This window comes from Neofelis nebulosa, chromosome X (genome assembly GCF_028018385.1).
Source record: "Neofelis nebulosa isolate mNeoNeb1 chromosome X, mNeoNeb1.pri, whole genome shotgun sequence".
NCBI lineage: Eukaryota > Metazoa > Chordata > Mammalia > Carnivora > Felidae > Neofelis > Neofelis nebulosa.
The window spans coordinates 82,590,522-82,615,743 of NC_080800.1; the positions used below are offsets into that span (position 1 = coordinate 82,590,522).

At 42.6% G+C, this 25,222-nt stretch overlaps 1 protein-coding gene across 2 annotated transcripts; it reads right to left on the reverse strand.

The window, feature by feature from the left end:
• Positions 1-4,485: 4,485 nt before the first annotated feature.
• Positions 4,486-25,222, reverse strand: LOC131502705 (nuclear RNA export factor 2-like). 2 transcript variants are annotated; one of them, XM_058713614.1, is made up of 21 exons: positions 25,065-25,222; positions 21,796-21,979; positions 21,409-21,562; positions 21,035-21,118; positions 20,809-20,913; positions 20,608-20,688; positions 20,418-20,487; positions 20,182-20,270; positions 19,954-20,061; positions 19,667-19,776; positions 17,975-18,011; positions 17,485-17,553; positions 17,344-17,399; positions 17,094-17,201; positions 16,915-16,973; positions 16,690-16,805; positions 16,554-16,596; positions 15,910-15,982; positions 15,177-15,359; positions 4,847-4,907; positions 4,486-4,707 (listed from the first exon to the last, which is right to left on the reverse strand). In XM_058713614.1, exons 1-21 carry the CDS (start codon positions 25,075-25,077, stop codon positions 4,663-4,665), a joined length of 1,848 nt encoding a protein of 615 aa, XP_058569597.1. In that variant the 5' UTR covers positions 25,078-25,222; the 3' UTR covers positions 4,486-4,662. The 2 variants fall into 2 exon arrangements, with proteins under 2 accessions (XP_058569597.1, XP_058569596.1); XM_058713613.1 differs by having other exon boundaries at positions 19,667-19,797.

The following is a 25,222-nucleotide window of genomic DNA, read 5'->3' on the forward strand; positions in this document are numbered from 1 at the left end:
CAAGCAAATAAGAAAAACAAAGGGGATATTTCCCATACATACAGTAAACCTCAACTTTGGATATTATTCCTAAAAAATACATTCTTATATTGAAAATTATTTTAAACACACTTTTTCAAAACTGAAAGGAAATAAAGGCTTTAATATGAATTATGGTATTGTGTGAATGATTAACAATGAATGTTTAAAACCTTCAGAATTTAAAAGACAATTGAAAACACACAAGGCTAAGCTTGTCAGCAAGTCTTGTGTACACTATCAACTAAATGAAAAAGACATGAATATGTTGACTTTTTTTTCCTAATTGCTAAATGACTGTTGTGAGAAAATCTCATCATTGCCATATGTGGTTCCATATTGTGTGGCAAAAGAGAAAATAGCATAACAGCTGCTGGAATAAATATATTACAAGAAGATTTGGATATGATGCATGTAATTTTTGGTAAAAAAAGAATATAAATTAAAATGATCATAACACATAGCATAATAGCTCATTGAATTTATTTTGTTATAGAATACATTTAGAGTTTGGTATATATTTTAAAAAGCAAGTTGATCAAAGTTCTGATACTGCATGCTGTATGACAACTTTAATTTACATCTTATATATATGGTGAGATGATTTTATGTAGGATTTGGTGGCCAATTCTAATGTAGATTCACACATAAAGATATTACGTATTCTTGCAAGATTGGAACAATACATCATTGATCAATATAAACTGAAAAAACTAAAGAAATAATAAGTGATAAAACAACCATATAATAGGGATTTTACCTCAGTTATTAAAAAGTTGGATGATATAAAAATAATGAAAATTTACCACTCAGATCTCCTGATTTATTTTGAGAGACAGAGAGTGCAGGGGAGGGACAGAGGGAAGGGAGAGAGAATCCCAAGTAGGTTCTGAACAGCATGGAGCCTGACATGGGGCTCAATCTCACGAACCTGTGAGATCATGACCTGAGGCGAAATCAAGAGTCAGACGCTTACTTGACTGAGCCACCCAGGTGCCCCAATAAATAAATAGACTTTACAAGATTAAAAAAAAAGAAGAAATAACTTAAAAAGAAAAAAACGATGCTATATGCTATCTACAAGAGACTGCCTTTAGATACAAAAAGAGAGAAGTTGAAATGGAAAAAGTTGCTCCATGCAACTTTTAAAGGAGAGCTGAGGTGGCCGTACCTAAATCAGATAAAATGGACTGTAGGTAAAAAAAAATATTGCAAGAGGCAGAAAAAAATCATTAGATATTGATATAAAGCTTCAATTAATCAAGAAGATATAATACTTATAAACATATGCACCAAACAAGAGACCTGACATATGTGGAGCACACATTGACTGAATTGAAGGGACAAATAGACAGTTCTATAAAATAGTTCATGAATTCAATATCTCACTTTCAGTAATGGATAACACATCTAGACAGAAGACCAATAGGGAAATAGAGGATTTGACTAACACTATAAATTGACTGGAACTAACAGACATATATAGAACATTTCACTCAACAACACTGGAATTCACATTATTCTCAAGGGTTTATGGAACATTCTCCAGGAAAACCATGTTGGGTCACAAAAGTAGTTCTCAATAAATTTTAAAAGATTGAAATCATACCAAGTATCTTCTCTTGACCACAATGGAGTGAAACTAGAAATCCATAACAGAAGCAAACTGGAAAACACACAAATATGTGGAAAATGAACAATACACAGTTAAACAACCTATTGGTCAAAGAATGAATCATGAGGATGATTTAAAAAATACATTTAGACTATTGAAAACAAAAACATACATACTAAAACTTGTGGGACACAACAAGCAAAAGCAGTGCTCAGAGGAAAATATATTTATTAGTCAAAAGGTATATGAAAATCAAAATCACAATGACATGCCACTTCACACCCGCTACAATGGCTGTAATTTTTTAAAAAGTGTTGGTGAGGATGTGGAGAGATTGGAACTCTTGTACACTGCTGGTGAGAATGTAAAATGTTTCCACTGCTGTGGAGAATGGTTTGATGGTTCCTCACAAAATTAAACACAGAAGTACCATATGACCCAGCTACTCGACTCCTAGGTATATACCTAAAAGAATTGAAAATAGGTGCTCAAAAAATTCCTGTACATGAATGCTCATGCCAGCTTTATTCACAATATTCAGAACGTTGAAACAACCCATATGTTCATCAAGAGATGAGTGGATAAACAAATGGTGGTATATACATACACTGGAATATTATTAACCCAGAAAGAGGAATGAAGTACTGAAATAGGCTTCAATGTGAATGCACTCTGAAAACATTATGCTAAGTGAATGAAGCTGGACACAAAAACTCACATATAGTATGATTCCATTTATGTGAAATGTCCAGAAGAGAAAATACATAGAGATAGAAAGCAGATTGTTTGCCTGGGGCTGAGGAAGAGGAGGAAATGGGAATAACCGCTTAAAGTGTATGAGGTTTCATTTTGGGGTAATGAAAATACTTTGGAGCCAGATAGAGGTGGTTTTTTGCACAGCGTTTTAAATGTACTAAACACCAATGGATTGTTCACTTTAAAATGATTAATTTTATGTTTGTGAATTTCACCTCAATTAAATAAAAGGCATCACTACAAATTCCACAAAACCTGAAAGGATAAGAAGTATTATAAACAAATCCATGTCAATAAATTTGACAGCTAATCTGAAATGCATATAAAGTGTGTCAGCATTATGATTCCCTTTATATAAAACCATGTGTACATATGCTTATGTGTGTGTGCATTTATGAGTAAATTGTTCCAAATGATTCTGTAGAATGACTATGCCAATTTACATGCTCAGAAACAACGTATGAGAGTAACTGTTGCCCTCCCCGTTTCAAAAACAATCTTACAACTCATACCTTTTGCCTCAGTGTTTACATGTCCAAAAACTTGTCCTGAAGGACAGTTTGCACACAGACATGTATATGAGGAGGCAAACAGCAGTAATAGCATTTGCCCAGGATCATGGGACCAAGGGAATTGAGGGAATTGGCAGAAGAATGAGTGACTGGAAGACTGGGACATCTGAGCTGGCTAGAGAAGGAGACCAAGGATGTGGAAGCCTGATGATGTAGAGAGAGGAAGTAGAGGGGCCATGGGATGGGTTCCATGGTCCCTGCCCATGAGGGAACTCAGACAGCTTGGAGAGCCTAATTTGAGCCAGATACTGCAACTGCTCGCTAACACGTGAGAGAGCCTCTCTTCCTCATGATGTGGCAGGGAGGTGTGCACTGCGGTCTCTGTCTTTGCACTTCTTGCCCTTGATCATTGAGGTGTTACATGGAATAACATGGAATTACTCCTTATGTAATAGCAGTTATTCCCTTAGTTCATATTTCCAAGAAATTCACATACCACTATGTGGATTCCTCGTGTAAATGTACATGAAGAACTGAAAAGTAGCAAGTGGTAGGAAATAACTTATGTGAGACCTGATAATAGAGGCATAATTTGTAAACTGGTGGTACCTCACCTGTGTCATCACTTACAGGACGGCAACTTGAAATCTAGTACTGTTATTATACTATTATACTGTTATTCATGTACCACAATTATTTTAATTTCAAAGATTTCAAAAGTGCCTGCTGGTGGTCTAAAGTTCCAAACGTTACAGAAGTGTGGAAAATAAATTGCACAAGTGTCCCTTTCAACTCTTGCCTGCGATTCTGTACTTCTAATTGCCAGTCGTTGGGAAAGGTCTCACAGGACTGGCCATAACGTGAGACTGGGTGCTATTGTTGTCTATCTGGAAGTGAAACTAAATGCCTGAACCCCACCCCACCCCCAAGCTCGTGGACACAGAGCACCCTTGTCAGCGGCCTGAGAAATGCACTGGGCAGGCAGGCTGACTCTCCCTCACTCTCAGGTGCTAAATGAGATTCCCTCCACAGTGCACCATCAGAAAGGGGGAGGAGGAAGTAAAGTGGATGGCTGAGAAGACAAATGCAAGCATGGTGAGAGGTTTGAAAAGGCCCATTTCCCATTCACCTGTGTGCAAATCATAAAACTGTTGATGGTGTGCCTTTTAATGCATTCAAATGATCAGGAATAAGAAGTAAAATAGGTGAGTCCTCATCTTCCTTCCTTCCACAGCCCTCACTAGCCAGTAGGCAACCCTTGCAAAGCCCCTGTTGTTCCAGGTCACATGGCTGTTTCTGCAGGCCTCCAGGTAGAGCATCTGACCGAGCCACACTGTTTCCAAAGGCCAATCCCTAAAAGCAGTGTGTGTCCCTTCTCATCAGAATTTATTGACACACTACCTATGAAGTCAAGCCTGGTGTACCTGCAAGGGGCTGCCAGTGTGAATAATGTGGAGGAGATGGCAGGGCCTCTCAGTCCTGGACCCATTGCCTCATGGTCAGGGCAGGGGAAGAGCAACCTAGGACACACATTATACAACATGCAGCATCACTCTTTATTATGAAGATAAATATCATGCAATCATGAGTGGGGGAAATACACAGAACAACTAATACTTCAGGTGGTTATGTTACCTGGCCTGCTAGCCAAAGGTAACTTTGGCTTCTTGGTCAGCCTGGCCTCCATCCCCAGTCATGGGCATGGCCTCAGGCTGGATAAAAGACAACCAACCAAGATGATGTGGACATCCAAGGCTTCTTCTAGGTGATTTGTTTGAAGGCCTCCTCTGGGATCTTGCCCTCGTTCTGAAAGGAACGAGTTGGGACGTCAGAAGAACCAGATCACAGAGTTTCATTCCCAGACCACCCAGCCTCCACCTTCTTGGCCTTTCTGAAGTCCCAGAAGCACCCATCTGTAATCCACTTAATGGATCCCAGACCTCACCTTGAGCATAGTGAAGACCTGACCAGCTCTGGTGTAGTTCCACTCGTTGTCCTGAAGGCACCTGGAGTGGGAGGACAGATGACCTCCATTAGTACCACAGTACAGAGACGCTGACCATGCGACGCTAAATATATGCCACCTTTTTGCTGGTATTCATGTACCACCAGTATGAGCACTATGTGTAATGATGAAGAAAGACCTAGTGAAAATGTCTATCACATCTGACACAAAATGTCATGCCCATTAGACTTCAAAACAGAAAATTGGATTTCTCCAAAAGAACACAGAAACTTAATATATTTTGATAAAGAAAAACATTCAAGAACACAGGAGCTTAATATACATTGATAAAGAAAAACATTCAAGAGGATAGATGGAAATTTTAAAAGTAAAAGTTTCCAATCATTTTTATTGAACTATATAATGCACATACCATTTTTAAAATTGTTTTAATGTTTATTTATTTTTGAGAGAGAGACAGAGCACGAGTAGGGGAGGGGCAGAGAGAGAGGGAGACACAGAATCGGAAGCAGGCTCCAGGCTCTGAGCTGTCAGCACAGAGCCCCATGTGGGGCTCAAACCCACGAACCGTGAGATCATGACCTGAGCCGAAGTTGGACTCGCAACCAACTGAGCCACCCAGGGGCCCCGGTGCACATACCAGTTTAAAGCGTGCAATTCGGTGTTTTCTTAGTATATCCACAAAATTGCTCAACCATCACCACTATCTAATTCCCAAATAATTTTATCACCTCAAGAAGAAACTCCCTAGACATTAGACATGACTTGCTATTCCTCCCCTTTCCCCAGACCTTGGAAACCACTAATCTGCTTTTGATCCCTGTGGATTTGCCTATGCTGGACATTTCATATAGATGGAATCACACACTATGTGACCATTTGATGCTTGCTTCTTTCACTTAGCATAATGTTTTCAAGGTTCATCCATGTCATGGCATATATCAGAACTGTATTCTTTTTTATGACTGAATAATATTCTACCATATGGACATACCAGATTTGTTTATCCATTCATCAGCTAAAGGACATTTGGGTTGTTTCTGCCTTTTGGCTATAATGAACAATGCTGCTATGAACATTCCCATACAAGTTTTAGAGTGAACATATGTTTTCACTTCTCCTGGTAAATCCTTAGGAGTGGAATTACTGGGTAATATGGTAACTCCATATTTAACATTTTGGGGAACTGTCAAAATGTTTTCCCCAACCACTGCTCCATTTTTCATTCTCACAAATACATGAGAACTCCGATTGCTGCACATCCTCACCGACACTTGTTATCATTCGTTTATTGATTAAAGCCATCCTAGTGGGTGTGAACTAGTAACTCACTGTGTTTTTTTTAATTTAATTTTTTATTTTTTAAAATTTACATCCAGGGGCGCCTGGGTGGCGCAGTCGGTTAAGCGTCCGACTTCAGCCAGGTCACGATCTCGCGGTCCGTGAGTTCGAGCCCCGCGTCAGGCTCTGGGCTGATGGCTCGGAGCCTGGAGCCTGTTTCCGATTCTGTGTCTCCCTCTCTCTCTGCCCCTCCCCCGTTCATGCTCTGTCTCTCTCTGTCCCAAAAATAAATAAAAAATGTTGAAAAAAAAAAATAAAAAAAAATAAAATTTACATCCAAATCAGTTAGCATATAGTGCAACAATGATTTCAGGAGTAGATTCCTTAGTGCCCCTTACCCATTTAGCCCATCCCCCCTCCCACAACCCCTCCTGTAACCCACAGTTTGCTCTCCATATTTATGAGTCTCTTCTGTTTTGTCCCCCTCCCTGTTTTTATATTATTTTTGTTTCCCTTCCCTTATGTTCATCTGTTTTGTCTCTTCAGGTCCTCATATGGGTGAAGTCATATGAGTTTTGTCTTTCTCTGACTAATTTCACTTAGCATAATACCCTCCAGTTCCATCCATGTAGTTGCAAATGGCAAGATTTCATTCTTTTTGATTGCCGAGTAATACTCCATTGTATACATATACCACATCTTCTTTATCCATTCATCCATCGATGGACATTTGGGCTCTTTCCATACTTTGGCTATTGTTGATAGTGCTGCTATAAACACGGGGTGCATGTGTCCCTTTGAAACAGCACACCTTTATCCCATGGATAAATGCCTAGTGGTGCAATTGCTGGGTCATAGGGTAGTTATATTTTTAGCTTTTTGAGGAACCTCCATACTGTTTTCCAGAGTGGCTGCACCAGCTTGCATTCCCACCAGCAATGCAAAAGAGATCCCCTTTCTCCACATCCTCGTCAACATCTGTTGTTGCCTGAGTTGTTAATGTTAGCGATTCTGACAGGTATAAGGTAGTATCTCATGGTGGTTGTGGTTTGTATTTCCCTGATGATGAGTGATGTTGAGCATTTTTTCATGTGTTGGTTGGCCATCTGGATGTCTTCTTTGAAGAAGTGTCTATTCATGACTTTTGCCCATTTCTTCACTGGATTATTTGTTTTTTGGGTGTTGAGTTGGATAAGTTCTTTATAAATTTTGGATACTAACCCTTCATCTGATGTGTCATTTGCAAATATCTTCTCCCATCCTGTCGGTTGCCTTTTAGTTTCGCTGATTGTTTCCTTCACTGTGCAGAAGGTGTTTATTTTGATGAGGTCCCAGTAATTCATTTTTGCCTTTGTTTCCCTTGCCTCTGGAGACGTGTTGAGTAAGAAGTTGCTGCGGCCAAGATCAAAGAGGTTTTTGCCTGCTTTCTCCTCGAGGATTTTGATGGCTTCCTGTCTTACATTGAGGTCCTTCATCCATTTTGAGTTTATTTTTGTGTATGGTGTAAGAAAGTGGTCCAGGTTCATTCTTCTGCATGTTGCTGTCCAGTTTTCCCAGCACCACTTGCTGAAGAAACTGTCTTTATTCCATTGGATATTCTTTCCTGCTTTGTCAAAGATTAGTTTGCCATACGTTTGTGGGTCCATTTCTGGGTTCTCTATTCTGTTCCATTGATCTGAGTGTATGTTCTTGTGCCAGTGCCATACTGTCTTGATGATTACAGCTTTGTAGTATAGCTTGAAGTTGAGGTTTGTGATGCCTTCTGCTTTGGTTTTCTTTTCCAAGGTCGCTTTAGCTATTCGGGGTCTTTTCTGGTTCCATACAAATTTAAGGATTATTTGTTCTAGCTCTGTGAAGAATGCTGGTGTTACTTTGGTAGGGATTGCATTGAATACGTAGATTGCTTTGGGTAGTATCGATGTTTTAACAATATTTGCTCTTCCTACCCAGAAGCATGAAATCTTTCTCCATTTTTTTTTTTTGTGTCTTCTTCAATTTCTTTCATCAGCTTTCTATAGTTTTCAGTGTATAGAATTTTCACCTCTTTGGTTAGATTTATCCCTAAGTATTTTATGGGTTTTTGTTCAACTGTAAATGGGATCGATTCTTTGATTTCTCTTTCTGTCACTTCGTTGTTGGTGTATAGAAATGCAACCGATTTCTGTGCATTGCTTTTATATCCTGAAACTTTGCTGAATTCATGAATCAATTCTAGCAGTTTTGGTGGAATCTTTTGGGTTTTCCATATACAGTATCATGTCATCTGTGAAGAGTGAAAGTTTGACCTCCTCCTGGCCAATTTTGATGCCTTTTGTTTCTTTGTGTTGTCTGATTGCAGAGGCTAAGACTTCCAATACTATGTTGAATAACAGTGGCGAGAGTGGACATCCCTGTCTTGTTCCTGACTTTAGGGGGAAAGCTCTCAGTTATTCCCCATTGAGGATGATATGAGCGTTGGGTTGTTCATATATGGCTTTTATGATCTCGAGGTATGCTCCTTCTATCCTTACGTTCCTAAGGGTTTTTATAAAGAAAGGATGCTGTATTTTGTCACATGCTTTCTCTGCATCTACTGAGAGGATCATATGGTTCTTGTCCTTTCTTTTATTGGTGTGATGAATCACATTAACTGTTTTGTGGATATTGAACCAGCCCTGCATCCCAGGTATAAATCCTGCTTGGTCGTGGTGAATAATTTTTTTTTAATGCATTGTTGGAGCTGGTTGGCTAATATCTTGGTGAGGATTTTTGCATCCATGTTCATCAGGGAAATTGATCTATAGTTCTCCTTGTTAGTGGGGTATCTGTCTGGTTTTGGAATCAAGGTAATGTTGGCTTCATAGAAAGAGTTTGGAAGTTTTCCTTCCATTTCTATATATTTTTTTGAAACAGTTTCAAATGAATAGGTGTTAACTCTTCCTTAAATGTTTGGTAGAATTCCCCTGGAAAGCCCTCTGGCCCTGGACTCTTGTTTTTTGGCGGAGGTTTTTATTACTAATTCGATTTCCTTACTGGTTATGGGTCTGTTCAAATTTTCTATCCCTTCCTGTTTCAGTTTTGTTAGTGTATATGTTTCTAGGAATTTGTCCATTTCTTCCAGATTACCCATTTTATTGGCATATAATTGCTCATAATGTTCTCTTATTATTGTTTTTATGTCTGTTGTGTTGGTTGTGATCTCTCCTCATTTATTCTTGATTTTATTTATTTGGGTCCTTTCCTTTTTTTTTTTCTTTTTGATCAAAATGGCTAGTGGTTTCTCAATTTTGTTAATTCTTTCAGTGAACCAGCTTCTGGTTTCATTGATCTGTTCTACTGTGTTTTTGGTTTCGATAGCATTAATTCTTGCTCTAATCTTTATTATTTCCTGTCTTCTGCTGGTTTTGCATTTTATTTGCTGTTACTTTTTCAGAGCCTTAAGGTGTGAGGTTAGGTTGTGTATCTGAGATCTTTCTTCCTTCTTTAGGAAGGCCAGGATTGCTATATAGTTTCCTCTTATGACTGCCCTTGCTGCGTCCCAGAGGTTTTGGGTTGTGGTGTTATCATTTTCATTGACTTCCATATACTTTTTAATTTCCTGCTTGGTGAGCCCATTCATTCTTTAGTAGGATGTTCTTCAGTCTCCAAGTATTTGTTACCTTTCCAAATTTTTTCTTGTGGTTGATTTAGAGTTTCATAGCATTGTGGTCTGAAAATATGCACGGTATGATCTCAATCTGTTTATACTCGCTGAGGGCTGATTTGTGTCCCAGTGTGTAGTCTATTCTGGAGAACATTCCATGGGCACTGGAGGAGAATGTATATTCTGCTGCTTTAGGATGAAATATTCTGAATATATCTTTTAAGTCCATGTGGTCCAGTGTGTCATTCAAAGCCATTGTTTCCTTGTTGATTTTTTGATTAGATGATCTGTCCATTGTTGTGAGTGGGGTGTTGAAGTCTCCTACTATTATGATATTACTATCAATGAGTTTCTTGATGTTTGTGATTAATTGATTTACATATTTGGGTGCATCCACATTTGGCACATAAATGTTTACAATTGTTGGGTCTTCTTGGTGGATAGACCCTTGATTATGATATAATGACCTTCTGCCTCTCTTGATACAGTCTTAATTTTAAAGTCTAGATTGTCTGATATAAGTATGGCTACTCCAGCTTTCATTTGTTGACCATTAGCATGATAGATTGTTCTCCATCCCCTTATTTTCAATCTGAAGGTGTCTTTAGGTCTAAAGTAGGTCTCTTGTAAACAGCATACAGATGGATCTTGTTTTCTTATCCATTCTGTTACCCTATGTCTTTTGATTGGAGCATTGAGTCCATTGACGTCTACAGTGAGTACTGAAAGATATGAATTTATGGCCATTATGAAACTTGTAAAGTTGGAGTTTCTGCTGGTGTTCTCTGGTCCTTTCTAATCTTTGTTGCTTTTGGTATCTATCTACCTATCTATCTATCAATATAGATATAGATATACATATCGATATCGATATCGATATAGATATACATATCGATATCGATATAGATATAGATATAGATATACATATCGATATCGATATAGTTATAGATATAATTTCATCTTTTCTCCCCTCAGAGTGTCCCCCTTAAAATTTCTTGCAGGGCAGGTTTAGTGGTCACAAACTCCTTTAATTTTTGTTTGTCTGGGAAACTTTTTATCTCTCCTTCTATTTTGAATGACAGCCTTGCTGGATGGAGAATTCTTGGCTGCATATTTTTCTGAATCAGCACACTGAATATATCCTGCCACTCCTTTCTGACCTGCCAAACTTCTGTGGATAGGGCTGCTACAAACCTGATCTGTCTTCCCTTGTAGGTTAGGGACTTTTTTTCCCTTGCTGCTTTCATGATTCTCTCCTTGCCTGAGTATTTTGTGAATTTGACCATGATACACCTTGTTGATGGTCAGTTTTTGTTGAATCTAATGGGGGTCCCCTGTGCTTCCTGGATTTTGATGCCTGTGTCTTTCCCCAGGTTAGGAAAGTTTTCTGCTATGATTTGCTCACATAACCCTTCCAGCCCTATTTCTCTCTCTTCCTCTTCTGGGACCCCCATGATTCTGATGTTGCTCCTTTTTAATGAGTCACTGATTTCTCTAATCCTTAAATCGTGCCTTTTTGCCTTAATCTCCCTCTTCTTTTCTGCTTCATTATTCTCTATAAGTTTGTCCTCTATATTGCTGATTCTCTGTTCTGCCTCATCCATCCTTGCCTCTGCTGCATCCATCCTTGATTGCACCTTAGTTACAGCATTTTTAATTTCATTCTGGCCATTTTTTACTTCTTTTATCTCTTCAGAAAGGGATTCTAATCTATTTTCACCTCCAGCTAGTATTCTTATTATCGTGATTCTAAATTCTGGTTCAGACATCTTGCTTGTATCTGTGTTGGTTATATCCCTGGCTATCATTTCTTCATGCTCTTTCTTTTGGGGTTAGTTCCTTCGTTTTGTCATTTTGAAGGGAGAAAAGGAATTAATGAGGTAGAAATATTAAAATCTAAAAAAAAATTAAAAATATTAAAATTAAAAATTAAACACACACACACACACACACACACACACACAAATTGAACAAATGATTCTAGACCCTAGGTGTGTTTTGGTCTGGGTGTTGAAAGTGGTTTGACAGATTATTGGGGAAAAAAAGGTTGGGGGAAGAAAAAAAGGAAATCGTTTGAAAATTTGAAAAAAATGAATACACTGAAGTAGACTAAAATAGATGATGGGGATAAAATATAATTTGAAAAAATATACACAAAAAATATAAGAATATAGCAGAAAAAATTAAAGAAAAATATTTTTAATAAAAATTAAAATGAATATGATTTTTTAAATTTTTCTATATTCAAGAAAAAACAGAAGAAACTAAAAAGAGAAAAAAGAGAAAAAAGAAAAAAGGAAATCATTTCAAAATTTGAAAAAGTGAATACACTGTAGTGGACTAAAATAAAATGATGGAATTAAAATAGAATTTGAAAAAATACACAAATCAAAAAATATAGTAAAAAAATTAAATAAAATATTTTAATAGAAATTAAAAGTAAAATACAAGTTTTTCTCTCTGCATTCAAGACAAAGAAAAGAAACAAAAAAGAGAAAAAAAGAAAAAGAAAGAAAAAATAAAGGAATTTTTTTGAAAATTTGAAAAGGTGAATACACTGAAGTAGACTAAAATAAAATGATGGAAGCAAAATAGAATTTGAAAAAAATTACACAGAAGTAAAAAATATAGTAATAAAAATTAAAGAAAAATATTTTTTATAAAAATTGAAAATAAAAATGATTTTTTCTCTTTCTGTATTCAAGAAAAAGAAAAAAAAGTGTAAAGGAGGAAAAAGAGGAAGAAAATTGAATAGATGAACCTAATAGATTGAAGTAGGACTGAAATTACTTTGTTTTCCCCTAGAAGTCAGTCTATGTAGCGCTTTATAGTCCATTAACTAAGCCGGCGGTGAGACTTGTGCTCTTGAAGAGCGAGGTTGGCCCAGTTGGGGGGGACTCAGTGTAACAGCTCCGCTTTCCACTAGATGGCACTGCTAGCCACTGGGTGGATTGTTGTGGCGCTTGTAAGTGTGTATGCGCACGTTCGGGAGCGGTGAAAATGGAGCCACCCAGCTACCCAGTCTGTTCTCCCCTATCAGCAATCACGCACCCATCCTCTGTCTTCAGCTTTCATCCACTCCTGGCTTTTTCACTCTCCGTGACCAGGCCCCAGGCAGTACCTCTCTCCTGAGTTTTGTCTCAGATGCGTCTGTTTTCTCCGGCCCCTTACTTCTGAAGGACTGCGGCTTTGACCCGTTCCGCCCCTCTTCGGGAGGGTCTCACCAAGCAATGGCCGAATTTTGGCTGCACCTAGGAACTTGCAGGACCCTGCTGCTGCCGGTGCCCCGAGACTGCGGCCAGGTGCCAGCCCACCCCAGGAAAAGCTTGTGAGATAGTGTAGCAGTAGCGTTTCAGGAATTATGTAAAATCACAACACACATCTGGCACCAGGCTTCACCCTTAACGACCTTGTTCCAGCACCAGTGAATGTGGCCATTTTCTGCGGTCTACTGGGACCAGGTGGCTTCAAACAGTCTCTACCAAATGTCCTTCCAGCAGTGGAACCTCTTTTCCCAGTGTGGACCGAGAACCTCCTGGACCCCACTCTGTTCCTGGGGATTCGCCCTTCCCACCAGAGCACCGCCAGGTATCGAGCTGAAGAGTTGCAGACTTTGCGCTCCCCTTGTTTACAATCTTAATGGAATTTAAAACCTCTCCTTTCTCCTTTCTTTTTAGTTTAGTCCCTGCGGCTGTTTCCAATTTTCCACTTTCTCTCCAGCTGCTTTTGGGGAGGGGTACTTTTCCCATATTCTCCTCCCCCCTCCCCAGTTTCCATCCTCTCTCCGCCAGCAAAAGCCATTCCCCACCCTCTGCGGCTTCTCGCTCCCCAAATTCACCTCTCCATGCCATGTGCCTGCTGAATTCTTTGGTTCAGGTTGTGCAGATTGTTGCATTAATCCTCCAATCAGTTTTCTAGGTGTGTAGGATGGTTTAGTGTTGGTCTGGCTATATTTCATGGACGCAAGACACACAAAAAACTTCCATGCTGTTCTGCCATCTTGGCTCCTCCCTCACTGTGGTTTTTACTCTGCATTTCCTTAATGACTAATGGTGTTGAGAGGTGTTTCATGTGCTTGTTGGCCCCTTGTATATCTTCTTTGGAGAAATGTCTATTAAGACCCTTTTTCCACTTTTTAAATTGGGTTGTTTGTCCTTTTATTGTTGAGCTGCAAGGGTTCTTCATATATTCTTGTCAGATATGTGATTGGCAAATATTTTCTCCCGCTCTGTTGGTGGGATTTTTACTCTTTTGGTAGTGTCCATTGTTGCACAACACCATTTAATTTTGATAAAGTCCAATGTATCTATTTTTTTCTTTGGTTGCTTGTGCTTGTGGTGTCATATATAAGAAACACTTGCCTAATCCATGATGACTTACGCCTATGTTTTCTTCCAAGATTTTTATAGTTTTAGCTCTTACCTTTAGATCTTTCATCCATTTATAGGCTATGTTTGTACATGATGTGAATCAGGGGGTCAAAATTCCTTGTTGTGCATATTTCTATCCAGTTGTCCCAGCACCATTTGCTGAAAAGACTATTTTTCTTCCTACCAGATTTTTTTCCAACACTCTAATTTGACAGTCAACTGGCCATAAATGTGAGGGTTTATTTGTGGACTGTCCATTCTACTCCATTGATTCATGGACTGTCCATCTGCCAGCACCACATAGTCTTGATTACTATAGCTTTGTAGCAAGTTTTGAAATTGGGAAGTGTGACTCCTCTAATTTTGTTCTTCTTTTTCAAGATTGTTTTGGCACACTTACGTATGAACTTTAGGATAACCTTGTCAATTTTTGCAAAGAAGGACTTTGACAGGCATTGTGTTGAATCTGTAGATTTCTCTAGCTATTACTGCCATCTTAACAATATTAAGATATTTAGCAATATTCCAACCCCATGGAAACGGGGTGTCTTTTCATTTATTTAATTTTTTTCAACAATGTTTTATAGATTTAGGAGTATAAGATTTGTGTTTCTTTTGTTACATTTGTTCCCACATAATTTACTACTTCGATGCTATTGTGAATGGGCTTGTTTTCTTAATTTCATTTTTGGACTCCTCATTGCAAGTACATAGAAATACAAATGAGTTTTGTATATTGGCCTTTTATCCTGCAACCCTGCTGAGTTTATGTATTAGTTTTAGTAATTTTTTTGGTGGATTCTTTCAGATTTTCCATGTATAAGACAATCTCATTGAGCATTATACTGTTTTTAAACTCTTCACATGTATAATAGTATGATTCCTTTTCCACGGGTCCACTTTTTTTTTTCTTTTGGAAGCTACTTCTCCAAAGTTATTTTTCCAAATTTCCTGTGAGTTTCTTTGATTCACTGCCTCCCCCCTCCCCAGGTTGCTGTCCAACCCACCCTTATTCCCATGAACACCCAACACTCACTTCTGAGACCACTCGAGTTTCATCCCAGACTGAGTGGAGAAAGCCTGCACCATTTCCTGCTGCTCCTGGGAGAGGGTGGGCATGGAGCTGGAGGTGGGTGTAGGCACTCGGATGGAGAACGCACTCTGAGTCTCACTGGGGGTGGCCTCTCTCACAAACAGCTCATCATTCACGATGCATATACTGGAGGGAAAATGTGCCCTCAGGCAACTGAATGGATGTATAACTCCACATACCTAACAATGATCTCACTCCCACTGCCACTCAGCAACCAGATTCCTTCCATACCCCTACTGTGCCTGTCCTCCAGATTGCTTGGCTGGTACCTCTACCCCTGCCAAAGAGACAACCATTTCAGAGACTATCTACCAGCCTCACTAGATATGTACTTACCCTGCAGCCCAGGGATGAGTTTACACTCATATTTATCCCTTACAATAGCCCAAGGGAGTAGACAGTCTAATCCCCATTTTTCAAGGAAGGCAATGAGTCACAGAGAAGTCAGGTGACTTAACCAAGGTCATACACACCTAGAGAATGCTGAGGTCAGGAAGAGAACTCAGTGCTCTAACTCCAGTGCTCATGCTCTTAACCACCAGACTAGACTGCCCCTTGGATATCTACCTGTTGGCTTTCCACAATACTTAGAAAACCAAGATGTCTACACCACCATGCTCCCAAACCCCTGGGCCTGGGCTGGGACAGGCATTCCCACCTACAACATAGTACTCACCTGGAATTGCTGGCAGGGGTAACAATGAAGGTCCGGGTGAAGGCACGAACAGAACCCTGAGATCTTTCTTCCACTTCAACAACAAACAACAATACTCCCTTAGAGTCACACATGCTTCACATGCTCACACAGTGTTCTCCAGTCAGGGTATGCCTTGATACTCATGCTGGGAGGGACAATTGTTCATTGGGATCCATGGTGTCTGGTATGGAGATGGCAACAGTAGGAGCAATCTGCTCCCAGTGATAGGGCCTCTACTATGTCATAGGTGCTGTGACAAACTCTTCACAAGGTCACTTGATTCATTTTTCGCAGCTGCCTGCGAGGTGGGTATTATTAGCCCCATTTTGCAAACAAGGAAACTTAGAGGGTAAGTAACTGCCCCAAGTAGTTCTCAGAGTAAGGATCGAGATGACAGCTATCAAACTCCACAGACTGTCCCTAGTGCCAAAGCTGTGTGGGGCATACAGGCATAGACCCAGCTCAGACCAGGTTGGCTTGGGGGCAGAGTGGAGGCAGGAGAACACAGCGGGAATAGGAATGGAAGGAAAGGGATCAGGGAAGCTGGGAGAGTTATCAGAGGGAGTTCAGCCAGCGGGGAGGGAGCACTGGGGCATCTGGAAAGGGGCTCTACACACACTCACCTTCCTTGAACACCCCATTGACAGAGAAGCAGAGCATCATCTCCTAAAAGGGAAGACCCCAGGTGCTAAAGTCACCTAAACTTCCTACCCAACTGTGGCTTTCTAGGACTGCCCTTGGGAGGAAGCAGGTGCTCACCGTCTGGAACCACATGTCCACCACAAAGGAGCTGAGGTCATGCTGAGTTTTGGGCAGCATACCAAGGGAGCACACGATGTCACGTTTTGTATGCTTCAGCAGCTGAACCCACAGGTCTATGGGAGGAGGAGAAGCAAGCGAAGGTCAGGGCTTGACACACCCTGGGCCCTATAATTACTCCTTCCCATCCCCTTTCCCTGCCCAATCTTCCCCCATCACACGCACAGGGGTCCTTGAGCTTCTTCATATTCCTGCTTTCCTTGAAGTACCCACACAAGCTGCTTCTAGGAGAGAAAGAGGAATAGGAGGTGATGGTCTGGCCAGTGTGGGTGTTTCTAGGAGCTGCCCTGTGTCCACTGGGGAGCCACATGTCCCAGAAGCAGAGTCTGAGCTTTGCTACTCACGGGGCTTGGTCCTCCGGGTTGAAGGGAATGGTCAGGGAGAAGCAGGCCTCATGATGGTAAGCACCAAGGAGACCCTGGTGGTCTCCAGAGTCGTACATCAAGTAGTACCTGTGGGGGGGGGTAATAAGGACAGTCTGTGTCTGTGGTCTGGACCCAAAGTGAGATTTTGAAGACGCAGTCAGCAGTCCTGAGCTTGGGTGGCCTCACCTATCCTAGCCCTCCGCTTCCCTAGATTCCCAGGTGTACTTACCACTGCAGGAATTGCAAGACTAGACTCTTCAGTGTTTCAGATCCTTTGTAGCTTTCCTGGAATCAAAAGACTTTTGAGACTATGTGGCTGATAAAGCTTCCCTCGCAATACTCCAAATGTCATTTGATAATTTTTCCTCACCTTGCAGGGCTTTATTACGTAGGGTGTGTCAATATCAACAGTAACTGGTGGGGATAACTCCTGGCCATCCTGGAGAAGGGAAGAGGAAGTCAGCAGTGGAGCCCAGAGAGGTGGCCCTGGATGTTCAGGGTTGAAAAGATGAGCCCAAGAGAGGGTGAGGGTAAGAGGTAAGCTCTGAAAGGGCACTGGAATTTACATGAACAAGATTACAGTGGGTGTCTTCATCATGAGGTCCTGGAAGTCTCTATATGCAACGCACGTGCGTGCGTGTGTGTGCGTGTGTGTGCGTGTGTGTGTGTGTGTGTGTACACGCACGTTTGTGGAAATTTTTTCCAGAGAGTATACTCATGTCTTTTACAGGAGTCCTGGTCCCCTAAAATGGGTAAGGGTATGACACAAACATATAATCTAGGTAAGACCCAAAGGGCTTGAGGGCAGGTGTGGAGGTGATCAATGTTAGTAAAAGACAATGATGAATGTAGGCACTTACCAGATGTAACAACTTAGGAAAACAATCCTTGATGGCACTGTCCAAAACCCAAAATAGAAAGAAGTGACTGATAGGTCAGGATTGCAAAGCCTGCCTCCTTCCCTTCCCCCCTACCTCCTCTCCTTCTCTTTTCCACTGGGTAGCTCCCACCTAGACTGCCCTCACGCCCTTCTTCAGTGACAAGAAGCAACCTTTGGAGTCCAGGGTCCACGGCTACCTTCCCTTCCCTGCCTCCCTTCCTTCCTCCAGGTCCCCACTGAAGGCTCCGGAGAAAAGAGAGAATGGGGTGGGAGCACAGGGCTCTGCTACCTCACTAAGGTCCCAGCATTCCTCAGGACCATGACACCCCCAGGGATGACCCGAGATGCTGAGGCAGGGAGGTGAGTGAGGCAAGATCCAGGTGGCAGGGAGGGAGAGAGAGGGGGAGGAAGACAGAAGATAGGGTGAAGGTAGGAGGGGAGGGGGGACAGAGACATAGGGGAGTAGAGACAGGGGAGAAAGAGAAAGCAAAGCAAATGAAAGGCAAAAAAAACCTCTACTATGGTGGTGGGGGCCAGGGAGGAAGAGAGAAGAAGGGGGAAATGGCTCCCCAGCTGCAGCCCTTTCCTTCATCTTCTCTGGCTGGCCCTGGCAGCCGAGGTAGAGATGGAAAACATTCAGGTGTTGGGCTGGGGGCCCATTGGATGCTGCTTGAAACTTTGTCACCTGTGTGAACTCAGCTTGAGTTGGGCATGGGGAACGAGGCAGCCACGGGGGCAGGACACCTTCCCCAGAAGGAGTAGAGGGTCAAGCCCCAGGTCAGCATAGGGCTGAGGGCCTGTGGCCCCCTCTTATGGTCACCATCTTCCCTTCTGATGGCACCTGTGCACCTGTGCCTGTCTCAGTCAGTTCCCAGCCTGAGGATTCATACTTGTGCTGGGCTACCCAGGGCTCCTCTGAAGGAACAGCTAGGATAATGTGACGTGTTGGGGGGCGGTGGGTGGGGAGGGGGCAGTGCCTCTGAGAGTCCTGTCCTTCTGTCTCCTCAAGCACCTCTGCTCTCTGCCTTCCATTCCTGCTTCAGGAAGCCTCTGCTCATTGGCAGTCTCAGGCCCCTTGACTCAGGGAACTCCGGTTTCTCCCAAGGAAGGCCAAGCTCCTGGCATTGGGTCAGAGGAATGGATTTCATCATGGCAGCCATTCACAGCCTCGACCCTCAGCATGGGGCAGGAAAGCCACCACAGCAGCCTGAGATTTGAGGGGGAACCATTCTGGAGCAAGGGAAGGAGGTCTTCTCTCAGAATCAGGGAGGGAAGTGCCATCTCAGCAGGAAGTATGAAGGCCTGTCCCAGCCTGATGCCCTGGGCTGGAGGAACCTTCTCAGTCCAGGGCACCAGAATCTGGCTCAAGGTTGATCACTCCTGTCCCTGGTAAGGAGGAGAAACCCTTCTTCCTAGAGAATATGCTTGGAGGGCATGCTAATGAATGCTGAATGCAGAGAGGTGGAAACAGACCCCAGAACAGGAAACAGGTGAGCAGGTCAGAGGAAGGAAATTCCTTACAGGTGAGGGACACATAGAGAGGAGAAGGTGGAGCCTAAGGTCCTTCCAGAGGACCAGGGTTGCAGCTTCCTGCATACATACATTCTCAGGGACAGTTCAGGCTCCCAGGGGGCAAAGGTCCCCAGGCAGGGTGAGAAGGGTTCACACTGACCTTATGTAGGTGGACTGGTCTGGGAAGGTGTCGCACAAGGGGTTCCCGTCTAGCCAAAGTTCCTCAAGCTTCAGCCCTTTCATCTTGTTTAACTCCCACACCAAGGTCAGCTGAGAAATATGGGGAGGAAGCTGGGAAGGAGTCCCAGGGAAAGAGAGACACGCAGGCCCTTGCACCCCCAGCCCCCACTTTTCCACATAGGTACCTTCTCTTGCCTCCTGTCATCACTCAGATGAGCACTACCACCCACCTTCACCCCCAACTTTGATCTGGCTCCCTCTTCCCACCTCATTTTTGGAGAGGTTCAGGATCTTGACTGTGGGGACCATCTGTATAATGTCAGACAGGCCATCCAGCTGGTACAGTTTGTTGTTGCTCAAGTTCAAGGACAACAGCTTTTGGTGAAGAAGAGTTAGAGTGACAGTTACTATCTAGGGCCTCAGAGACAAATCTGTCCTCCACCCCATGAGTTCCACCCCCTACTGTTGATAAAAGCACTGGGACTAAGACCTTACCTCAGGGAAATTCTCTTCAATGATCTGCAGGGTGGCAGCCATGCAGTTTCTTCGATTCAGGATTATATCAATATCGTGGCCCACCAAGTCTTCAGGAAGCCAAGAGGAGGCAATCAGAAGGCTGAGAGTGGTCCAGGGCCAGCACCAACCTCTCCCCACATTACCATTCCTCAGTCTCCCTCCCAGGCAGATCCCTGTGCCCTCACCTGCCCTAGCATTACTGCTATCAACTGTACCTGGGTCAAAGCGGAGACTCTGAAGGTCAAGAGCTTCGTGGAAGACATCATAGCGTTTGTGCATGGTGAGCTGCAGAGAAAGGCAGAGAAAGCCACTCTGAGGCTCTGGTAGGGATAGGGAAATCGGGGGCTGGAGGAAGAGGAGGTGGGACTGGGTGTGGGCACGCAACAGGCCTTGAGTCTGCATTACCTTTAGCTGCTTCATTTCTTTTGGCTTCAACTTATACCGCACAGAGTAGGGTACATTAGAGGCAATGACAAAGATCGATATCTGCAGGGAGGTGAGGTGCTCGGGTAAGCACCAAGAACCCTGATTCCAAAGAAGACCACCAGACCCTGGCCTTTCCTCCCACCCCGGGGACTAGGTACAGGTAATGCCCTCAACACATACTTTTTGGTTCTCCTCATCACAAATCTTGTAGCTGACATCTTTCAATGCAGAGGCAATGCCAGCATCCTGGACAAAGAACCGAGCTTGGTTTTTCACGTAGTGAAACTACAGGAGAGGGAAGCAACAATAATTTTGAAGGATAGAGTCTTCCTGCTTAGTGGGCTCCTCCCAGTCCCCCCCCACACTTCCCTTTGTTCACTCATCTGGCTTCACCATCCTCCCTTACATCCACTGGAGTGAAGGGGACACTGCAATGGCTCTGGATTGAATTCACTAGCCATGTCTTGTCATACTTTCCCCCATAGGGAATCTAAAGATGAAAAGAAGGGATGGGAGTGAGGAGAGACAACATGGAATTAAAGCTGGAAAACAGACCCGACGGTGTTCTTTTCCAACCCTCTACTGAGCTGTACAGGGCTTCTAAAGAAGGGACCACTAGGGTTATTTCTTATTTTTTGCGAAATATGGATTTCCTAAACCCTCTTTCTCTCCATTGGAAAGATCTCCTCCAAATAATTGATGTAAGGTTGTTTAATGTGGTCTTCCTTTTGTAGGGTTCCAGGATATTCTATCTAATGCAGATCTTGCCAAGACACTCACGGTGATCTTGAACCAGCTCCCTGGGGTTCCATCTTGTGTATTCTCCCCCATTTGTCTCTTCAGAAGTTTTCTATCTCTCCACACAGTAATATGGATATGGCCTTCATTATGCCATTTTGCTCTCCTCTTGTTGCGTCGGGTGCTATAGGGAGTGCTGCAGAGGGTAAGTGGAGAGGGGGAGGGTGGCCATAAATGCTAAGAAAGTCTTTGTCTATACACCCTCACCTCTCTGTCACCAGGACTACAAGTAGGATTGCTCAACCATTATTCCACTTCTAGCGTTCTTCAGTTTTCCAGTGAGAGAAGAAAAAGAAGACCAAAGGGGAGTGAAAGGGTTGCATAGTCCCAGGGGCTGCTACATGCAAACCAGGCTGCCTGGTCACTTACTGTCTTACTTGAGGGTACTCCTGGATATCCCTCATCATCACAGTTCCATCATCCTCCTGGCACTGTGGAAGCTGAGGCTCATATCCATCCTGTTCATCATGGGGATTCCTCTTGCCAAAATTACCTCGGAACGAACTCCAAACTTTCTTGCGTCCTTGATGTGAACTACCACCACCATTGGGTTCTCAAAAGGGGAACAAAAATACAAGTTTGAAGACACACTAGTGGTCCACGTACCATGTACCACATCTTAGGCTAACACCATGGTAGGGCAAGCAAAATGTCAACCTGCCCTAAGGGTCCAATCCCACAAATCCCAGAAAGGAAACTCCTCTGCTTGTCCGGATAGGAGAGCCTTATTGGACAGATGGCACTATCAGGGGAGGAATCTTGGGGGAGGAGGAGGACATGACCGAGGAGGAGCAGGGGAAGAGGAAACTGTATTGAACCTTTTAAAGAATGATGCAGGATTTATTTAAAAAAAAACAAACAAACAAGGCAAGAAAACAACAGAGATGTGTGCATCCATGGGTTAGATTGGAAACCAGCCATACATCAGGAAGACATCTGAATTGTCTCTTCTCTCAGGCTTAACAACCACACCAATACCACAGAGGCAATCTCTCTCGCACTTCCCAAATATAATCAGCCACCAAACTGAGCCCACTGACAATCAGCAAGCTGCATTTCCTTTGCTGGTGTAGTACAAGCTTTAATGTCAGGTGAGACTGACGTAACAGCCTCCTAAGTTGTCCCTCTCCCTCCAGACTTGTTGTCAATACTCAGTTTGAAATATCCAGAGTAAGCTTTCTTTTTGCCCAACCTGAAATACCTTCAGCTCAAGAGACAACTTTTCCTAAACTCAGCTCCTCTATAACAAGGATCTAAATGACAAACTGGAGGGGCGCCTGGGTGACTCAGTCGGTTGAGTGTCCGACTTCAGCTCGGGTCATGATCTCACAGTCTGTGAGTTCGAGCCCCACGTCGGGCTCTGTGCTGACAGCTCAAAGCCCAGAGCCTGTTTCAGATTCTGTGTCTCCCTCTCTCTCTGACCCTCCCCCATTCATGCTCTGTCTCTCTCTGTCTCAAAAATAAATAAAACGTTAAAAAAAATTAAAAAAAATAAATGACAAACTGGAATGATAAGTCAACTACCATTTCCAAGTGTGTAGGGATTCTTCTTTTTTTCCTTCTATTATTGATTTCCAATTTAGGTTCATTATAGTCAGATAATGCACCCTGTGTGGTTTCAATTCTTCTAAAATTTGTGGAGGTTTGTTTGGTGGTCTAGAAGATGATCTAGCTTGATGAATGTTACATCGATATTGGGGGGGGGGTGGGAATGCACTCTGCTGTCATTGTGTGGAGTGCTCTATTTATGTCATATAGATCCTGTTAACTTATTATGTTATTCAGATGTCCTATATCCTTGTTGGTTTTGTCTCTAGTAATTTTATCCCTTGCTGAGTGGGGGGTGTTGAAGGCCCCCAACTATAATTACATACGTGGTTATTTCTTCTTTCAGTTCTATCAGGCTTTGCTTCATGTACTTTGAGGCTCTGTTGTTTGGTGCATACACTTTTAGGATCATGATGACTCCCCAGTGGATTGATCCTTTTATCATTATGTAAAGCCTCTTTCTGTCTCATCAATTTTCTTTGCTCTGATGCCTACTTTATTGGACATTGTAGCCACAGGTATACTTAGACCATGTCTTGGTGGTATTTCACCCTGTATTCACCCCTAGTTGTTGTATTGATGTTCACCCCTTCCCCCACAAATACTCCCTACCAACATATATCATTCACCACGTAAATGATACATTTGGGAGTTTTCTGGCATCTACAGAAATATCAGTCCCAATTCCCTCTCCCACAGTGGATTCACTAAGGGTATTTTATTTGTACCATGTTAAACTGAAACACTGTACCAGCAGATAATAATACTAGTGGTTTGGGTGGGCAGTAGGGGGAGGATTAAGGTAACCAGACTGGTAGAAACCAGCTTTCTTTTGGATTCTAATATTTAAGGCTCTCTCGGTTTGTGTGTTGTACATTTTGTACCTCAATTACTCCATGTTGTCTCAGGGCACACTTATGAGTAAAAGTCTGTTCACTGTTGATTGCTCCCTGATGTAGTGATTACGACCAGGCCTCAGATTTACTCCTCTGGGAAGTCATTGCTTTTACTCTGTGGCCTTACTGTCAAGACAATCCTGCTACTCACAACCTTTGGGACTTTTCCTGTGTGGCACTGGAAGTGGAATTAAACATGGATAGAGCATTTGACCCAGAAATGTCAATGGCTCAGTCCTCAAAACTTGAAAGCAGCCTGGAGTGCTCTCTTTCTCACACTCCATATCTAACTGATCAGGAAATTCTTTCGCCCCCTCTCTCCAGTACATCCAGAATCTAGCCACTTCTTACCACCACCATTATTACCACCACCCTGGCCAAGACACCAACATCTATCTATCTCTGGATTATACTGCCTTCCAGGTCCAGGTCACCAGCAGCAGAGCATAAGTCAAATCATTTGACTCCTCTGCTCAAAACAATGTAACAATGGTTTGATGTCATCAACATGTTAAAAGACCATGAGTTCATAATGATACTAAACAATAACAACAACAAAGAGGAACCTTATTAATGACACTTGGAGAATGTCAGGAAACCAACCGGTTTTCCTGAAAATCCACCAATTAAAGGAAAAATTTAATATTAAAAGGAGGAATAAGGGCCTGAGGTCAACGTATGGTGTATAGGGGCATCAGAGTCATTTTTGAGAAGTGACATTACTTCAGAAATAACATCGACAATGGGAAAGTGTAAAAGCGAGCTAGCTAACACCTACAGCAATCCCCAGACCGACCAGCTAAGTTGGGTGCCTAAACAGGGACAGAGTCCTCCCTCATCAAGGTGATTCAGACCAGAGCAATCTTGGGCATAGATTTGTTTTGGGAATCTCACAGGACAGTGGGCACATGATTGAAAAGCCAGAGAAGGGGCGACTGGGTGGCTCAGTCAGTTAAGCATCCGACTTCAACTCAGGTCATGATCTCACGGTTGGTGAGTTCGAGCCCCGCATCGGGCTCTGCACTGACAGCTCAGAGCCTGGAGCCTGCTTCAGATTCTGTGTCTCCCTCTCTTTCTGCCCCTCCCCTGCTCGTGCTCTGTCTCTCTGTCTCGCCAAAATAAATAAACATTACAAAAAAAAAGCCAGAGGGACCACGTGCACACACACACGTGTGCACATGCATATCCACTTACTGAAGGTTTGCATCTCAGCACGATCCCCGTCTTGCCGTCGCTCTGCCAGAATAAAAGGCAATAACAGGAGTATCACAAATCAGTTGGTACCTCTCACCCAGGCTGCCTGAGTGACCCCTCAAGCTCCACCAAGTATCAACTGATCCTCCCATGGAGAA

Bases quoted from the DNA above. Each gene is read 5' to 3' on its own strand.
- LOC131502705 (XM_058713613.1), bottom strand. The intron at 20,914-21,034 runs GTAAGGGAGGAT...CCTCTCCTGTAG, and splicing joins TCCCCTTCACTCCAGTGGAT to TTTCACTACGTGAAAAACCA. The intron at 15,983-16,553 runs GTGAGTGTGTGT...TTGTTGTTGAAG, and splicing joins CAATGGGGTGTTCAAGGAAG to TGGAAGAAAGATCTCAGGGT.